This window comes from Mytilus edulis, chromosome 1 (genome assembly GCF_963676685.1).
Source record: "Mytilus edulis chromosome 1, xbMytEdul2.2, whole genome shotgun sequence".
In the NCBI taxonomy this organism is placed as follows: domain Eukaryota; kingdom Metazoa; phylum Mollusca; class Bivalvia; order Mytilida; family Mytilidae; genus Mytilus; species Mytilus edulis.
Window position 1 is genome coordinate 72203338 of NC_092344.1, and position 20156 is coordinate 72223493.

General features: G+C 31.3%; 1 protein-coding gene across 3 annotated transcripts; it reads left to right on the top strand.

Annotated features, from left to right (window-relative positions):
* The first annotated feature begins 82 nt into the window (after positions 1 to 82).
* LOC139489324 (E3 ubiquitin-protein ligase TRIM23-like) lies at positions 83 to 19644 on the top strand. 3 transcript variants are annotated; one of them, XR_011656182.1, is made up of 11 exons: positions 83 to 184; positions 4012 to 4308; positions 5160 to 5438; positions 5875 to 6057; positions 6491 to 6706; positions 7278 to 7412; positions 8166 to 8295; positions 9919 to 10029; positions 11324 to 11448; positions 16885 to 17639; positions 17695 to 19644. XR_011656182.1 is itself a non-coding variant. In XM_071275636.1 (10 exons), exons 1-10 carry the CDS (start codon positions 158 to 160, stop codon positions 17062 to 17064), a joined length of 1683 nt encoding a protein of 560 aa, XP_071131737.1. In that variant the 5' UTR covers positions 83 to 157; the 3' UTR covers positions 17065 to 19644. The 3 variants fall into 3 exon arrangements, 2 of the variants coding, with proteins under 2 accessions (XP_071131737.1, XP_071131728.1); XM_071275636.1 differs by having other exon boundaries at positions 16885 to 19644; XM_071275627.1 differs by lacking the exon at positions 83 to 184 and adding an exon at positions 2692 to 2923 and having other exon boundaries at positions 16885 to 19644.
* The last annotated feature ends 512 nt before the right edge of the window (positions 19645 to 20156 follow it).

Sequence of the window (20156 nt, forward strand, 5' to 3'; positions counted from 1 at the left end):
TGACAAACAGCACAACTAGATTGGTTTGTAAAGATATTTTCAAAATGATCGAAAAAAAATAATAGTACCCGGAAAATGCAGCATTTAATTTAGTTTCTATCTTGGGACAAATGGTTGGGGAATAAAAACAAGAGACCACAGACTGTAATAATTGGAAATGAACAACCAGGAAACAACAGACAGGGTATGTTTTAAGCATCAAAGATTCATTGACCTTCATTTGTTCATAATTCAGATATCAATATCAGCAGATCCAGTTGATTATTTGAATGCATAGATTTTAGACTGACCAAAATGAGGACAATAAAAGTTTGTTATTGTTTCACATACATGTACTTTCCATCCCAAATATTAAGATTAAGGCACTATATAAGATTAGACACTGGTAAAATCTTAACAAGGAAAAAGTTCTGACTGCTGGTATAATTCAGCAATGCTTTTGGTTATAAGATATACCATGTACAAATAAAATTTACGGGAAATCTCTTCTTCAGACAGTGTCAGGTACATGTATCTGTACCGATTATATGGATCTGCATAGCTGCAATTTGCAATATGAAGCTTTTTGTCAATTGAGCGAAGCCAAAAAGTTCAAAAGGAAAATATATTGTGTCGAGCAACTGGGGTTTTACAATATTTCTAAATACATGATAAAAAAAATCTGATTATCGATTTCTCTGATTGTGTTTGTCAATTTTAAATGATAGAAACACGTTTTTCTTTGTTTCACCAACAAGCAGGAGAATGACGTTGTGAGTTGGGGGTCTAACTTATCAATTTTTGTATATTCCAGGGCTTGCAAAAAATATATAAATTTGATATTCTGACATGAACTGTTCCATGGACAGTGCATCATTCGAAGTGTGCCACATACATTGACATACAATGTAGGTGTATTGATATCTGCCTTAGATTAATTATTTGTAGAAAATTACGCTGTCAACAATTTTGCTTTCTATTTAAAAAAAAAAACAGTTTTCTAATACATGTACATTACCTACGTGATGTTTTGACAATGATAAAATATGGACCAGAGACAGATACAATGTATGTAAAATCAGTATACATTAACAAAGCACAATTGACACATGATTGAGTTGAAGAAGCTCTTTTGACATTATTTCTTCAGGAAAACACTCGAAATTAATGTTTTACTAGTTCAAACAGCGCAGTTCTAACATTTTTTGCTTACAACCCTTATTTACACTACCTTTTTAAATTTTCATCAAATTATGTTCATGTACGTACATTTTATATTTAAGATTAATCTATTTTTTTTGTATTTTACTTAATTGATTAAATGTAAATTGATGAAATTTAAAAGAATAGATTGTAAATAAATTGACCTTTCAACATCCAGTACGAAATAGTTTACCTATTGCTTGTAAGTTATGATCTAATTGTTTTAAATACGCTTTTCAGATAGTCTTATCTGTTTTGCCATTATTTAAGTTGTTAGATTTGAACAAGGAGTATTTTCAGTTTTATTAAAAAAATAACTTGTGACTTTATTTATAATGAAACATATATGAATGTGTAGGGATTAGCCCTTTAACATGAGTCAATATACATGTATGTATAGGGTTGTTTTCCAAACCCCAGCCTGCATCTGTACCATTGTACTGATATATATATGTTGAGATACAAGTCTTGTGGGCAACAGAGGCAAAGAAGTCACATCCATTCCCATTGGCGGATCCAGGGGGTTCCGGGGTTGGAACCCCCCTTTTTTTGGCAGATCAATTCATTTGAATGGAAACATATAGTTGGAACCCCCCCCCCCCCCTTTTGTCCTGTGTTGGGAACCCCCCTTTTTAAAATGGCTGAATCCGCCCCTGATTCCCATCTGTCTTATTGCTTTACCTGACTGCAAAAAGATATATCTAGGCCCCCAGGTGTTTAAACAGTCACTTGCTAAAATTCTTTAATTTTCCAATTTGATCAAAGAAATTCAAAGACATGAACAATTTCTTTTTAAAGAAGTAAAGTGTGTGCATTGAAAATGGAGACTCAGGTCATAGATTTTGTCAAAGAAACTTCAGACAAATCAAAGTATTTTCTTCTGTTTATTAAAATACTCTGAGTGTTTTGGAAATAATTGTAACTTCAATAAGACTTGATTAAAATTGCATTTAACATGTTTAAGAAAAATAAAAAGTTTAATGTCAATATTTTTAAACAGCATGCACATGATATCAGTATTTTTTTTTAAGTTCCTCTTAAATTTGACAATAAAACACAATGCAAAAGCATTCAAATGAAAAAGGTGTGTAACCTTTTCAATATCTTATTGAAGTAAACTATCTTATACCTGAAATATATTTTCTTGAAATGAATTTTAAATGTAGCAGATGTAAGTTTAACCCTTAAAGTTTTAAAAAGTAAAGACTTAAACAGAAGTACAAAACATTGCAATTGGTGAAATAAAACCATTTTAATTTAGAATTATACATTAACGTATACATGTATTCAGATTATGAAATCTTTAGTGGAATTCTGTCTGATCCATGCAACTGCCAAAAGCATAGAAGACCTTATCACACTACTTGACTATCTACATGTATGTAACATTTCCTAGAAAGCCTAAGGTTTATTTGCACTTTGAGTCTCAAATGTGCATCTAAAATGTATTGATATTTAGACATCATGTGGTGAAACATACATGTACATGTATTTTTTTCTGGTTATATCAATATTTAACAGAAACATCTGTTATGTTGTATAATTGGAGAAAAACAACGATAAGATGCATTCTCTGCGGCTACCATTGTGAATATAAATTTACACTCTAAAATTATAGGACAAATATTACTGCAATACCGAAACTAATCCAAGAACAATAATGTTGAAAAATATTCAACAAGTTACCCAAGAACACAATTCTGCACATCGCATGAGTTATTTAGGAGGATTGTTTGGACATGTATGCTACTAACTTTTACTTATTACAGATTTTACATATTTATGAAGTGATAATTATTTCATCCAACCAAGAACATACTTGGTCTAGAGATTGAATGTTAGGTATTCATACATGTTATTTGTCTGGCTGTCAGGGTTTACATCATAAATATTGAAATACATGAAAACAGTTGATGCACCATTCCAACAAGATTTGCGAAAATCTCAATTTTATAATGATGGATCTAACCAAAATGTTCATGTTAAGAAATTACTGGAAAGGGACTGTTTAGTCTGCAGCTATATAAAAATAATGAGGTGTGGTATGACTGCAAATGAGACAACTATCCAACGAAGTATAAACGAAGTAGATGTACATTACTGTAAGCAATTATCAGTATGATTTTAATTAACTTAAAACAAAATCAATAGTTATACAAATAAAAGACAATATTCTTAGATCTATTTAAAGTGTTTAATTGGTAACCTTCTAGAATAATTATTGAAAAGAAGGTGTGGTATGATTGGCATAAGTTTATTTAAGGGGATTGATATGTTTACTCTGATCATATATAAATTTATGGGCTCGATAAACACCATTCATGTAAAAATTAGGATGTGCTATTCTGTTTGAAATAAGTTTTCTACAGGTACAAACAAACTTGAGGGGGGATAGGATGGGTCCTGATCCTGAAATCTCGGGCTTAAAAACACGAAATCTCGAATTTAAATTAAGCAAATCCTGACGTCCCGTAATCCGAAAAAAAGAATTCCCAGATCCCGAAAGGGTCAATCCTGAAATCCCGAGCTTAAAAACACCAGGAGTCGATTTCACAAAAAAACTTACGATTAAGATTTATCGTAAGTATACTGATTTGTTCATGACTTAAGATCAATCTTAGTCGTAAGTTTTTTTGTGAAATCGACTCCTGATCCCGGAGTCCCGATAAAGGTCCTATCCCTCCTCAAACTTGCAAACCAAACCAATCAGCCAACTTACCACTGTATAGATTTGATCTTCGAAATATTAATTTGAATCATACTTTGTAGGTTTGATAGTATACATTTTGATATAGTTTTAATGTTGCATGCATATGGTTTTATTTTCAGACAATACTTGAATGTCGAGTTTGTGATGATGTGTTCCGTTTCCAAGGAGACAAGGTTCCACGGTTGTTGATGTGTGGCCATACTGTTTGTCATCAGTGTCTGACCAGATTACAAGTTCATGGTACTTCTATCCTGTGTCCATTTGACAGACAGCCCACAGAAATTGGTGATTCTGGAGTATGGGGATTGAAGAAAAATTTTGCATTGCTTGAACTACTAGAGAAATTACAGTTTACAACTCAAAATGCATCAAATATTAATCTATTTGCACAACAAAATTTAGATAAGGAAAAGGAGGTAGTATACAAAACTGATGTGTTTGAGTTTATAATGATAATTATGCAGAAAAATCAAGCATACTTCTATACAACTAACATTTATAAGTAAAATGATTCATTGATGCTAAGTAAATAGGATGTAATTAATATATTGTTCATTAAATTTATCATATTTTAAAAAAAAATCTTAGGAGATAGTTATATTAATAATAATAGAAATACATATAAATATTTTGCAAGAACACATGCTTTTGCTTTTAATCATTTATACCTGTTTAATGGATTCTGTATTCTTTTAAGGTTTTTCAATACATTCATTGATAGCTCAACTTGTGAATAATATTTCTGAATTATCTCCCTTTGTACATGTACATAAAAATAATATTTATGCTTTTATTGATATAGTTTAATTAAAAAGATGCTTGTATGAAAAAAGCACCAGTTAATTTTTTGATGCAAAACAAAACATAAAAAAAACAAAAGTAGATTTTAAGTATTTATTTAAGAATTGAATGCTTCTTTTTGTAAATTTATTGGGGTGTAAAAGCGTTGACCAAAGTACATTTTGTACATAAAAATGTATGCACGGTCAACGCTTTTACAACCCTATAAAGTTACAAAAAGAAGCATTTAATACTTATAATTACATTTTTTAGCTATGATCATGAAAACACGAATTTAATAAATTTTATTATTTAATTCACCTGTGCACTTTATTGTTGGAGCACGTGTTATCATGAGTGAAAAGTTGTATTGAGCAATGCAACTGCTTACGGAATAACACGTGATGTGCAGTTAGCCAATCAGAATAAAATATTATAATGAAACATACATCTAATGTAATTATATTAAAATGATTTCTTATTACAGTTGGATATTCCATGTGACGAGAATGAACTTCACACAGCTGTGTTATATTGTATGACTTGTAGTACACACTTATGTGTAGAGTGTGCAGAACTGACACATTCCACAAGAACATTAGCAAGACACAAAAGAGTTCCATTATCTGAAAAACCAAAAGAGAATCCAAAATGTCCTTATCATCCCATGCATCTAGTAGAATTTGCTTGTTTAGAAGAAGATTGCAAAAATAATCCTTTGATGTGTTATATATGTAAAGATTATGGTAGACATGTTAAACATAGGGTAATAAAACTTATACTGTATTTTAAATATTAAGCAAAATAACCATAAAATGTCTTTTATAATAATAATTTATTGTTAAATGTAAAACCAGGCTGAACTGTGAGGCTCACCAAACACTCATCAAGAGAGGAGAGGGAATTCTAGTTGATATTTGTTATGCATCAGATCTTGAAGTCCTTTCTTCTTTGTACTAACCGTAAAAAAAAAAAGGAAAAGCCTTTTTTGTTCTTTATTTGAGCAGTTATTAGACATAATATTTTTTCATCTTATCGGGAAAATCAATTTTGTTTTTACTTATATTCAAACAAAATGCATTGTTAATTGACTGTAACATATTTCTTTACCACTTGCAAAACTTCTATAATTCTACAGACAAAAACGTACCAGATGAGATACTGTTTGCAACTTCAAGTCTCATTAAACTTTTAATTTGTAGCATTCTCTATTGGACTCTGAAGCAGAGAATGTAAGAACATCTATAACAAATGCTGTACAGCAAATCAAATCCTTTGGTGAAGAAGTTGCTGATTCAGCAAGAAAATTGGGTGTGACTATACAACAGATAGAGGGTGGTGTACAATTATTACAGAGTCCTGATGGGGTTTCTTCTACACAAAGGGTAGGTATATATTATATTTTAAAGACAGATCTAGTCAGTGCATTGTATATTTACTACCTTCTTCATAATGCTATATAACAGTAGGTAGTATTTTCAAAGTTAAATAGCTAGCTGTTTGTCCTACTGACTCACAGAACGAATGAATTATTTACACTATTTTACAAGTGCTCAATCCTCCCCAATTGCCAATCTAGACCATATGTCGTAAAAGTAAAACACACTATGAAAACCTGTGGTCAATGTTTCAACAACTTGAACAAAATTCAAGATGTCACATGAATGGAAAGCAGGGATCACTATTATAGAAAGCTCACTTATGAATGAATGTGCATAGAAATCTCTATACTTGTTCAAATAATTGTATTTAATGTCAAATGTTAAAAATAACTTTCTATAAAGATAACATTTTACCTTTTCTCACCTATAATTTTAGGTTCCAGGTACTGCAGAACAGTCAAGGGCAAAAATCAAACAGTATTTTTATGATTTACGAGAAACTTTAAACAGACAGGAAGTTGCTGCCTTGACAACTGTTGACACACACATTCGGGAGAAACTTTGTATGCTACGACAACAACAGGAGGATATGGCTATCTTACTGTCCCAAATATCTGCTGTGTGCCACCAGTGTGAAATCACGTTACAACAAGTAATATATATTATATATGTTCAAATTAGTAAAAAAAAATCATTATAAATATATGAAAAGTAGAACTTGAGTATTAATCTTCAAACATATACAGTAGGTCGCATGTTTTAACATTTCTGACAAAATGAATGTGGAAATAAATGTTATAAGTTCTTACTTCAAAATTTATCATTCAAACTTTAATATCCCTTATATTTATTCTCATTTTTTCCCTTATAACCAGACAATCTCCTGATTTGTATTTTTGCCTCTGAAGGATGGTTTTTACAGGAAAATATTTTTAATTCTGTAATTTTTACATATATTGATTTATTGGCAATACTTTTAATTTATTACTTCATCTAAATATAGGTAAAAGGTATTAAAGCCTATTTCATTGGAAAAGAAATGAAAAAAATCTTGTAAAATGTAATTTACTGAAACAGACAAAAAAAAGGATAAAGAGAGTTACCTCCCATCTTTTACAAATAATCTGATATCATAAATGATATTAAACTCAACACTTGTTTTTTAAAAATTTTAAATCACTTTTGAAAAGTATAATTTGAAATGAAAAATTTAATTGTTTCAGGATGCAGCTAAGATTCTGTTAGCTAAACAAGATGTGAAGACTTTATTGGAGACAATACAGAAACAACAACAACAGTTTTCTGATGTTCCAGAACAATTACCATTAGATCCTGCTATACCAATAACATTTACAAAGGTCAGTGTTTTATATGTTCTATTAATTGAACCAGCTTTGTCCATTCCATGTTTTGCTGTTATGCTGAAAGTGTTTGCTTTATAGTTTAAATGGTGTACAAATAGAAAATCTAATCCCCCCCCAAAAAAAAAAAATAGAAATATATACCGGTAAATTGATTGGCAGTTTTAACAAACAAAAACAGCAAAATAAGCAGGACACATGTACATTGTATTTGAATTTTTTTGTCACATTCCTGATTTGACATCCTGATCCTTGGAAAGAAATACATATAATAGAAATTTTAACATTGTGCATGCATATGGAATTACCATCTTTGAATTCTTGAAATTCTTCTCTATGGAAGGCTTAAGGTCAATTTGAAGATTGTTTTGGCAGAAGCAGGATCAGCAGAGCTTAAATGTTGCTCAATTTATTTTCACAAAAAAAATAAGAAAATGAGGTATAACTGGCAATGAAACAATTTTCCACATTGATTATAGGTCACTGTACGGCCTTCGACAATGTACACATATATAGTTTGTGCCAAACTTGATAAATATATGCAATTTTGTAACGGAAATGCTGAAATGAAATCATTTTGTAATACTTTAAAGGTAAATGACATAAATTTAGTAATTTAAAAAAAAAAATGTTCATACATGTAACAATATGAATTACTAATAGACAAAATTTAATACACATTTGTATGCAAAACAAAAGGGTCATGTCATATAACAAATATTTTTTACATTTATTCTTATTCTTTTTCAGGATAATCGTGTTCATATTGGTCCAAAGATAGAGATGAGGGTTGTGACCCTTGGTTTAGATCATGCTGGAAAAACTAGTATCTTATTTAAATTAAAACAAAATGAATTTATACAAACTATTCCAACAATAGGTAAGGAATATTTTTTGACAGTTCCCCATTAAAAGATTCTATATCAAGTACATAAGCAATATGAACTGTCAATTATTATGAGCACTGCATACAGATTTTTGTCTTCAAATTTGATGTTTAAGAATATGCAGAATAAGATAATAATAAATGATAGTTTGTAGGAACAAGTGCTTGGCTGATAGTTAGTAGGAACAAGATGGCTGATAGTTTGTAGGAACAACTGCTTGGCTGATAGTTAGTAGGAACAAGTGTTTGGCTGATAGTTTGTAGGAACAAGTGTTTGGCTGATAGTTTGTAGGAACAAGTGCTTGGCTGATAGTTTGTAGGAACAAGTGCTTGGCTGATAGTTTTTAGGAACAAGTGCTTGGCTGATAGTTTGTAGGAACAAGTGCTTGGCTGATAGTTTGTAGGAACAAGTGTTTGGCTGATAGTTTGTAGGAACAAGTGTTTGGCTGATAGTTTGTAGGAACAAGTGTTTGGCTGATAGTTTGTAGGAACAAGTGCTTGGCTGATAGTTTGTAGGAACAAGTGCTTGGCTGATAGTTTGTAGGAACAAGTGTTTGGCTGATAGTTTGTAGGAACAAGTGCTTGGCTGATAGTTTGTAGGAACAAGTGTTTGGCTGATAGTTTGTAGGAACAAGTGCTTGGCTGATAGTTTGTAGGAACGTGCTTGGCTGATAGTTTGTAGGAACAAGTGCTTAGCTGATAGTTTGTAGGAACAAGTGCTTGGCTGATAGTTTTTAGGAACAAGTGCTTGGCTGACAGTTTGTAGGAACAAGTGCTTGGCTGATAGTTTGTAGGAACAAGTGTTTGGGTGATAGTTTGTAGGAACAAGTGCTTGGCTGATAGTTTGTAGGAACAAGTGCTTGGCTGATAGTTTGTAGGAACAAGTGTTTGGCTGATAGTTTGTAGGAACAAGTGCTTGGCTGATAGTTTGTAGGAACAAGTGCTTGGCTGATAGTTTGTAGGAACAAGTGCTTGGCTGATAGTTTGTAGGAACAAGTGCTTGGCTGATAGTTTTTAGGAACAAGTGCTTGGCTGATAGTTTGTAGGAACAAGTGCTTGGCTGATAGTTTGTAGGAACAAGTGCTTGGCAATAACTTATTATGTGTGAATGACTTAAAAAAGATGTTTGAAGTACCAATAGTAAAGCATGAGAAATTATATCTTAAACATGAATTAAAAATGCTTGAAATATGCTGTGCATATGCCTGATAAATGATGAAATTTTAGTCTATATTTCATAAGAGAGATTGCCACTGGACATTAAGCTACCAACAATCAATCAATCATAAGAGAGATAACAGCACACAATGTAATAAATTGTGTTTAGATATGATTTGTCATGCATATTACATCACTATAATTTAAAGGAAAACATTTTTAGCTTATCTGAATTGATAGAATGTTTTACTGGTATCCATATCATTATTTACACAGAATTGCATACATATTGTGTTCGAAGAGGTTAAGACAAGCTTCAGTTTCTTGCAGTTGTTTATAACAGATTGTAATTAATTTTGAGTTTCAGTATATTCTATCATGCTTACAAAATGCTTATTCTTGTTACACACTTTTATAGAACTTTCAGCTCTAATGAAGGCATATTTTTTTTGCTTCTAGGTTTTAATGTAGAAACAATAGAATATAAGAATTTGAAGTTTACGATTTGGGATGTAGGAGGACAGCATAAGATAAGGCCATTGTGGAAGCACTATTACTTCAATACTCAAGGTAATAAAACCAACATATACCATTGTTTCTTTTATAAAAACACTATTTATAGTGCTTATGAAAACTATTATCAGGAAGGAATAAAAAAACTGATTAATAAATACTTTGAAAATCTGAAACTTTTGTCAACTACCACATAGTGAAGTGGATGTTTATAACAATCATTATGTCTGTTAATCCAGTTTTAAGTTGGTTCCTCTATCTGCATATATGAGATACTCATTTCTTCTAATACCCGTCATTAGATTTCAGTGACGCTTTTAGAATCATTTAAATAATCCATGGCATAATACACCTTTTACTTTATCCTAAATGTTGGGTGATCCTCATCAAAACAAGTACATAGCCATATCTTTATAGATTTTAGAGATAGATAAGAATTTGATGGCTCTTTTCACAGTTTTTCTAGTCAAATTTGAAATGCATTAAAAGCACTTTTAATCTTCTATTAAAATGCTAATAATAACAGATCTTTTATGTAAAATATCCAAAGAATAAAATATATTGAATGGGAGATAACTCAGACAAGAAAGCTTTAAAATCTTTACTGTTGATATTTATTTTGATCCAGTAACCAACAATTTTCCGATTTCCTTTAAATGAATTAACTGACCGATTTAACCTGGGGTCATTTGGGGGAAAATGTGTCATTGGTCATTGTTACATGAAAATATATACTTTGTGACATCAAATATTTCCAAGAAAAAGCACTGATTGGAAGGTCATGTTTTTTCTTTTATTGCTATCTGACAACTATCATAAGTTTCAGTTTCTGAATTTTTTTATGGGAAAATTGATTTGTAAATATTCTTTATAATATTCAACATCACATCTCCATTTAGGACCACTTTAGTTTAACTTTCCTTCAATATACTGAGAAATAATTTTATATCACAAGAAAAGCTTTTTGATTGTATTTCTTCATCAAGACATTGCTGCAAAGTCTTCAGAAGTATGCTTCAGATCTTGCTATTTACAACATGATAAGTTCTTCTCTAAATATTGATCTCAACAGTCCTCTTTTATACTCACAGATCTTCTTTATTAAAGAAATTTTTTTAGTGTTATCAAATAATTTTAGAAACAATCAATAAGGCTTTCCTTCAAATAGTGTAGTGCATTACCTGACTACAAACTGAACTGTGAACTTATTATAGTAGAATTAATCAGTAACAAAATAATCTGGCTTTCGAATTTTGCATGTTTGTATAAATTATACATAAATTAGTGATATAAGATATACTAAGCAAGTTTTAAGTGAAGATAATATTGTATTACGATTGTTTAATTTCAGCTGTAATATATGTGATAGACAGTAATAATAAAGACAGACTAGCAGAAGCCCAAAATGAACTTGCCAAATTAGTACAGGAAAAAGAATTGAGAGAAGCATCATTGCTTATTTTTGTCAATAAACAGGTAATAAATAATTTCTACAATTATATGTAGAACCTACGCTATATAGGATATATAGTAGACAGTTCAAAATGAAAAGTTGTTATTTAGATGTGCTGAAAACAATACACCTTATCGCTATTTGTCTGCCATTACTGGATATCACACAGGTTCCCGTAAAATTTTGACGTCACAAAACAAAATATCTGACGCTACAATGGAAAAGTGATTGTTGTATGCGTCAAAAGTTCAAGCGGCCGGGTCAGCCGGGATTAGCGATGAGGTGTATATACCAAGTATAAAGAGTAAAAAGAAACAACTGAAAATTAAGGCAGTGATCGGGAAAGTCGTGCGCCCTGCGCCTATAGCGCATATTGACAAGAAATGGCGCATACAGTGACAAATGTAAGCGCCCACGTGGCGCACAATATTTTTCGCTTCGTTTCGAAACGCTAAGAAATCGTCAAATGGATTTCCGATACAGTTCCGTGTCGCAATGTGTGTGTACACAACTGTGTAATGTTCCTCCAATTATAGGAGCACCTATATATTTTTGGGACGTCTCAAGTGTTTCCCTATGATAATAGAACCATGCGGTTTAACGTCTCGGGTGTTTTCCTATTGTAATAATAGAACCATGTGATCTAACTGATAACCCGAAAAACGTATTTAACCATCATTCATGATATGTTTTTTTCATAAACAACTTTTAATTTGTGAAATTTGGCTAGTACAGACGAGATTTAACTCTAATAATAATCTCATTTAGTTTAGCTTTCTATTATTTCGATTGAAGAACCCCAAAGACTTTTTAGGAATATAGTTTTTGTCTCCAAAAAAGACGCTTAAAGGGATAATTCGCGATTTTTTACTTTTCATCTTATTATGTTCATAATACCATAAAAAACATATTCACCAAGTTTTATTTTGATATGAAATCTAATAAAGAAGAAAATTGGGAATTATTAATTTTATTTCTTGAAGCTTCCTGACTTATGTGACGTAGTTTAAGTCTTTGATGCATGCCGGGAGTGAAAATATCTCATTTAAGTCTTGTTCGTTAACAATCTAATTACGCGATTTAAAGCGCATCGACGACTTTTGGTGTAGCTATTAACCAACGAAAAATAAGTGATAGCCATGCAACTTTTAAAATTAGATCGTGTGGATATTTAAAACGAATTTTAATAATAAAATTAATTCATACATAGAACATTTTTATGATTTGTTTTGTACAAATACTTTAAACAAACATATGAAATTGACATGATCAATAGTGTATTAAAAATACATGTTTGTATTCTGACGTTTTTGCTTCATTACAGCAAACATTTTCACTTGCTTGTACGGTGGAAATAAAATGTGTATTGTTTTGTGACACCTAAAGAATGTTGAATGCGTAGGTTAACTCAAGGTAATTAAAAGATTAGCATTATGTAATTCTAATCCTTTGATCCTCATTCAGTGAAATCTAGGCGTCACGGTTCACTGGCATTCAGGTGGGAACAACATAATTGTAAACGGGACTCCGACAAAATTTCAGACACATGAATGTAAAAAAAAAAATTAAAATTAATTAACGGGAATAATAAGATCGCACAATTACTGGATAGCTGTTGTATATTTTTATATTTTGCATAAGATCACTTTTTAATGAATTATGACTTTTGATTACTTTAGTAACGATAAAACACTGAATTATTTTAATTGAAGAATTTATAAATAAAAATAGCCTTCTAAACACGAGTTTATGAACTAAAAATTGTACTATTTCAAATAAGGATCGGCAGCCTTAAATATTTCAAACAGATCATTAACAATTGCAATTATATATTTTAGTCCATCCAAAGTGATCTTTAATAACCTATTTAGAAATTAATGTGCTCATCAAAATATTTTAAAATCTGACAACACATGAAGACTTCAGATATTTAAAAAGAAAAATGTTTAAAAAAATTGACAGGAAATTAAAGGATCTAATTGGAATGGAATCGACAAATTACGAACAGATATGATTTTCAAGTGTGAAAAACATCAACAAAATTTATACATAATCGGGAATATGTCCTTCTTAAAATACTCTTCGTCTCACACCGTAACTATATATGAATGTAGGACAGAAAGTCACAGGACAAAAAGTCACAGACAAAAAGTCACGGACAAAAAGTCACAGGACAAAAAGTCACAATTCATTTTTTCTGATTATTTTCTTGGAATAAAAAATGCTCATTTTTACAAAAACATTTTTGTATTTTTCTTTTAGTATTGTATATTACCAACTTTGTAAGCAAAATTTATCAAAAAAATATCAAAGATGATTAAAATTATTGTTAAGAAAACAAAATGTCAAAGTAGATTGGTACTTAAATGGCTTTATGGTGCCAAGAAATATGTCCTTTGCATGTTTAAAATTAAATAAATCTTCATTATTCAAGTAAAATGATAAATATCATTAACTTTGATAGGAATATATGTATTAAAAAGTAAATATTTCTAGATATTTCTCTTATATATTCAAACAATTGTCAAAAAAATCTTTGTGACTTTTTGTCCTGTGACTTTTTGTCCTATCAAATTTGTGACTTTATGTCCTGTGACTTTTTGTCCTGTGACTTTCTGTCCGTTTACCACTATATATTATAAGTTATATGGTTCGCTACTGACCCCATACGGATCCATAGAGGGTTAGTAAAATCCATAGGGGGTGAGGCCGGAGGCCGAATCCCCTATGAATTTTATTCACCCTCTATGGATCCGTAGGGGGTCAGTAGTTAACCGTATAACGAATTTATCGGACGCTGGATTTTTTCTGAAAAATAAACAATGAAACACAACAACAGCAATAGATGACGTCACCATTAACGCGTCATGAACCCCCTATGAAACTTACTAACCCCCTACAGTCTCATAGGGGGTCACCACGTGACGGCGTTTACCCAATCACAACGTGATAATTTATCTGTGGTCCGATAAAATACTTTAGCTATTTGACCAACGATGTATAAAAAAAGACAACGAATGTCATCCTTCCCTATTTTTTAATGTAATTATAAGTCTGTTTCAACTGGCAAGAATACCACTAAAGCGGACAAGCAGTTTCTTTAAATTGCTGTCATTGAATATCTAGAGAGAAAATAAATCCCGAAATTGATTTGAAACTTTGATACTCTATAGTTTTCCCGGAAAATATTCACATCCCTCGGTATAAGTGTACTTCCAGTGGCGTATATATTACATGCATTTTGGAACAATTGTGACGAAGACGAATTTCGTCCTTTTTTCGAGAACAATCTAATTGAATTATAAATGTCCATAACTTCGACGAGCCAAATAAAGTTATATATCGACCTGTGTGTTTAAATCTCTTCTTCTTCTCCTTCTTTGTTTGGTATACAATAATCTATCGACATTTGATGATTACTTACTGTTGGCATACGTGGACTTTTCATTTTACAAAACTTTTACCCCAATTTACGCAAAATATATTATTCTTATATGTTCTATGTATAAATGTATATATTTTAATTTGCGCTATAGTTCCGTAACTTATAATCCAGGCGTATATACGAATGGTCGACAAGTGCGTACCTTTTTTTAAATCAATATATTTCTGGTATGTTCCAATCTGTCCTTCACCATTGACAACGAGTATATATTACATTTTACCAAATTTACTCTTGGATTTTTTTTTTTTTATTTCATCAGATCTGTTGTTTTTTTTGGTATTATTTATATTTTTATAAATAATTTTCTTTTAACCAGAAATGTTATTCATAAACAAGCGTATATGTTTAGTAATGACTATATATTATATCACTTTCGGACACGCAAGATAGAGATGTATATTATACACCTAATAGTTCAAAATGGAAAGTTATAAGTTATCGGCCGTGTACACTTATCAATACACTAAGAAGTGAAACGATGCATGAATTTGCAAACTCGACAGGAAATCGCTTGAATACCTGGACGTGTCACCTCACACCCCCTACAATACCTTTGGGAGTAATACCTTTAGCCATGCAGGTGATCAGTGGAGCGAAGATCCTAATTTATTTGAATAAAGTTTATTACATAAAAGAATTATGAACTAATTAGATTGCCGAAAACAATTCAAGTTTCACGGAAGACTTATTTATGATTTGAAATTTTGACTTTTTCACTAATTCCTATATTATCAGTCTTAAAATAACAGATCATGGTTATTAAAAAAAAAAAGAAAATTTTCCGTATCAAGTTAACTAGTCGGATAAAACAACCGTACGATTGACGAGATATCGACACGCAATTACGACTACATCGGGTTACTGTAGTTCTGGTCCTTAGACATATCGCGACTGCAAATCGGACAAGGTGACAAAATGGCCGACCGGAGAGAATTGATACTCTAAATTTAAAATCGATGGTGATCTCTTATCTAGCAGAATAAAACTTTAATACCTATGAATTTGAGCATTTTTATACAGAATAAACATAATATCAATTTTTGATTTTTTTGCGAAGTTTCCCTTTAACTGTCCTTGTCATTTTTTGGTCTTTGGCTCGTTTTGACATTTTGTAAACATGACTTCAGTGATTTTTTGTTTTGTTCTATGAATTAATGGTACTCTATACTGTTATTCTTGCCACACCGTGATGAAGTTATAATAATACAAGAAGTGCAGAGGAAATGCCTGAAATGTCCTCTGATACGGAATGTCTGGAATAAGTATGGTATCGACCAAGACCCAAATTTAATGTACAAAAAAAAAAACATGAACATGAACACGGCAACAGTACCAGTTTAAACATTGTAAATACATTTAACGGTTAACTTAAAAATTGTTCGGGTTGGAAGAAGTTATTGTATATTCATTGAAATTGAAATTACAAAATCACAGGAACAATACCCATGATTTTATTTAAAATCATAAAGGTAAGTACAAAAATATACTGATACATTTTTTTTTACAGAAGTCAATTCAAATGGCCCACTCATTTGACAACATGGCCCATTAAATTTATTTTTGAGGGGCCCTGGGCCCATAGGGAAAAAAACCTTCCAGATCACTGTTAAGGTCTCCTAAATCAAGTGTAAACTGATACCAAATGGAGAACTTAAGAAGTATGTTACAGAGATTTAAAGTATAAAAGATCATTTAATAAAGAAAACCTAGTACTTTTGCCTGTTACAAATACGTCTTTATATTACATAACAATGTATGATTATTCCATGTATATGTACCTAAATGTTTGTTGTTTTAACCATTTTAACCTCAATTGTGATCTTCAAAAATAATAATTTGTCCAGAACCTGCATGAAATAGTTGCCACTGTATGAGAGGCAAATCACAATCGAACAATCAATTCAACAAATAAAAATAACAACACTTAACAGAAATATTAATTGGTTTTGCTAGGAAATCTATATATTTGTTGTTTGGCCTAGACCCTTAACACGATTATTTTTTTTTCCTGTAGGATATACAGCCATGTGTTTCAATAGAAGAAGTAACAGAATCGTTTGGACTGTTTAAGTTATGTTGTAATCGTAGCTGGCATATACAGGCTTGTGATGCTAATAGTGGTAATGGACTAAAGGATGGATTAGAGTGGTTATCTAGACAGATGGTGGCTGCAGGGGCACCAGATCTGGCTTAAAACAGGATCCAGTTTTTTGTGTGGGATAAAAACATTTTGAGAGTTTTTACATTGCCCTTTTGTTTATTATGCTTTTATTCATAGTTAAATTCTCCTGGTGCTTGAATCCTTTCAAGATTTTGACATGTTGATGGACAATCCAAATAAATTTTCATTAACTAAAGCAAATACAAAAACAAGTTTACAAAAGATTACTACCAAACTGAGTTTGATTGAATCTTTATACATATAAAGCAATAAGACAAAAATAGTAACCATATTGTGAAAGATAGTCAGAGAGTACTACTGGTATACTCACATTTTCATAAAGCAAGGTGAATTACAATAGGATGGTGTGTCCCATATCATCATGACCTCAAGGTAAAAATAATATTTTAAACTTTCGATTTATCTTGAGAAATTGCCTTGCAGTGGAAATATATGTCCATAACAGGATTTACAGAATGAGGGTTATTTATTGTCATCTTCATTTACAAGAAAGACTATGTCAGCCTACTAATTTCTACCTTCTAAACAGCAGCAGTAATGTTAGAAAAGGATTAATTGATTGATTGATTGTTGGTGTTTTAAGGGGCGTAGGCTAGAATGAAACGATGTGCAAGCAACTATTTTTGGGACCCTTTTATGCAGAATTTTTTTTTGGGGGGGGGGGGGGGGGGGATTTCGGTCATAGGACGGTTAAAAGAGGTGATAAGACTTATAAAAAAATTATGAATGTAAAACTATTTATAAATCTTCTGAATTGAGTAATACATAAACAACACATATTTTACTCAAAATTTTACAAAATCTGCTCTTCGGGTCTAGGCAGAAACAAACTTCTCTCTTACTTTGTCAATATTCACACTGAAATCCCGATGAATATGCAATAATGCTAGTAACTGTCGTTGTTCATTGTTGGTCGTACATTGTTTTCAAAATACGTAGTACACTGGTAGATCTCCATGGCAGCATTCGCGAGATGTTATAAACCAGCGTACGTGTTTGGCATCGAGCGACCTCCAAATTGAATTCGTCAAAATTACATTCCAGGTCAGTTTGTTATATTTCCTACAACACGATAAAGCAGGTACAGCGCAAAGAAGTGATTTTCTGATAATACTAAACGCCACTCCATTCTCCAGTTCCCTTATCATATGGTCTATGAGCGCAAAAAATAATGAGACTTTCCAATACTGTTTTGGCGAGTTTGCAGGGTATGAGAGGCTGTCAACCACATCGCCTCTGCATATTTTCAACGATATTGAAGGGTTCTGATAATTCTAATGCCGATTGGTACATCTCATTCCAAACTGATGAACTGTAAACTGTAAAATGTGCTCCAAAACTACATGGGGGGGACTACATGTCTTAGACTGAGTTTTACAAATTCAAATTTTGTAAAAGATACAAGTTACTGTCCTATTTTGTCATAATCTCCAATAAAACTTTTATTTTGAAACCAAATGACGTTATTTAAAGATATTTCATCAATTAAAAAAGTGATAACATATGTGTTTCCTTTAACATTCAATTTATAAATTTTTGTTTTGCCAATTTTTTTTGGCATGCCGAATCGATGTGCACGCAACTGCGTGTTAGCGTATAGCGAGCTACCCGCCTGCTGTTAGAAAAGGAAGATTTCAACTTTAGTCCCAAATCACTTACAATCTTCCAATAAGTTCATCATCGTTATCATTCTATGCAGGAAAGTCAGAGTTTTTGTCTGAAACTTGGGTATCTATCATTAAAATGTTCATTTGAACAGGTTCAATTGCAGTATTTGTTTTATCTGAGCTTGTAGATCGACCCATATCAATTTAAATGGCTCTTTATGTACGATATGGACACAAAGGATTCAAAAAGCACATATCAAATTATAATTGAGATGGACCACAATGAAAAAGGTTTTGATTAAATTACATTGACCATTGTAAATATGAAATTAATTTATAATATTTGTGTACTATTAGCTGGATGATATTATTGAATTGAGTATACTTGACTTCATATTGCTGTAAATTTCTTTAAAAAAAAATCATTTCTTGTTTTATTCACAATATTTAAATGTAAGCTTCATTATACTTTTGTTTTTAATCCATTTTGATATTTATAAGAATTAATGAGCCTTTTGTTGGTCAATAGGTATAACATGAGAGATAGGCCAATAAAGACAATTCAAGAAAAATCATTTGATGACCCAGACAAAATGTCAAAAAATAGCCTTTGTGACAATACACCTTATCGCTAATCCCCGCTTGAACTTTTGACGTCATACACAATCACTTTTCCATTGTGGCGTCAGATATTTTGATTTATGACGTCAATATTTTATGGGAACCTGTGTGATATCCAGTAATGGTTGACAAATAGCAATAAGGTGTATGCTAGCTGAGGTGCTTGTGTGGGAAAATTTAGAGATTAGAAATTTTTGTGGTTTTTTTTTGTTTGTTGAATTTTTTTTAAAGGTGACGTGAACATGAAAATACCTTGTGTTGTTATTTTTATTTGTTAAGTATTTTGTTAATAGTATTTTCAATTTGTACCTCTATGAATGTGCTGCTGTTATATGATACTGGTAATAAAATTATAAAATAGTTATTGCTTTGTTCTTATTGCTTTGTCGGAAAAAAAATCATTTTTTTATTAATTATATCAAATCTTTGTATATTTTAACAGTATTTTATGTATTTAACATGTACCTGCTTAGTTTTAAAAAAAAAACACAGTTGTCTTTCCTGCACCTTCAAACTTTCAAGAATGTCTATATTTAAATTAAAGTCTCGTTCAATTTACACATTTTGAGAGTTTTTGCAGCTTTCCTGAAAGATTAAATTTATTAAATTTTCTGGAGCATTTGATAGACTGAATCCTATTTGGTCTCTTTTAGGTTGTGTTTTCAAGGTAAACAGTAGTTTCCTTTGTTTCATAAGTATATAAATAATTATTGTCTTCCTCAGTAGCCCTCAAATGTTTGTAACAATTATCAAATGGTTATTCAAGTACTAGTGATCCACCTTTGTGGTCTCTGGTAGCATGTTTGCCTCAAATGTGAGATGTATTGAGGTGATCCCTGGCCTGGTCAAAACAAAGACTTTGAAAAAGTATTTGTT

Excerpts from the sequence above, each read along its gene's own strand:
- LOC139489324 (XM_071275627.1), top strand. The coding sequence starts at position 2,843 with ATGTTGAAAAATATTCAACAAGTTACCCAAGAACACAATTCTGCACAT. Across the intron at positions 8,296-9,918 it reads ACAAACTATTCCAACAATAG|GTTTTAATGTAGAAACAATA; the intron begins GTAAGGAATATT and ends TTTTGCTTCTAG. Across the intron at positions 10,030-11,323 it reads CTATTACTTCAATACTCAAG|CTGTAATATATGTGATAGAC; the intron begins GTAATAAAACCA and ends GTTTAATTTCAG.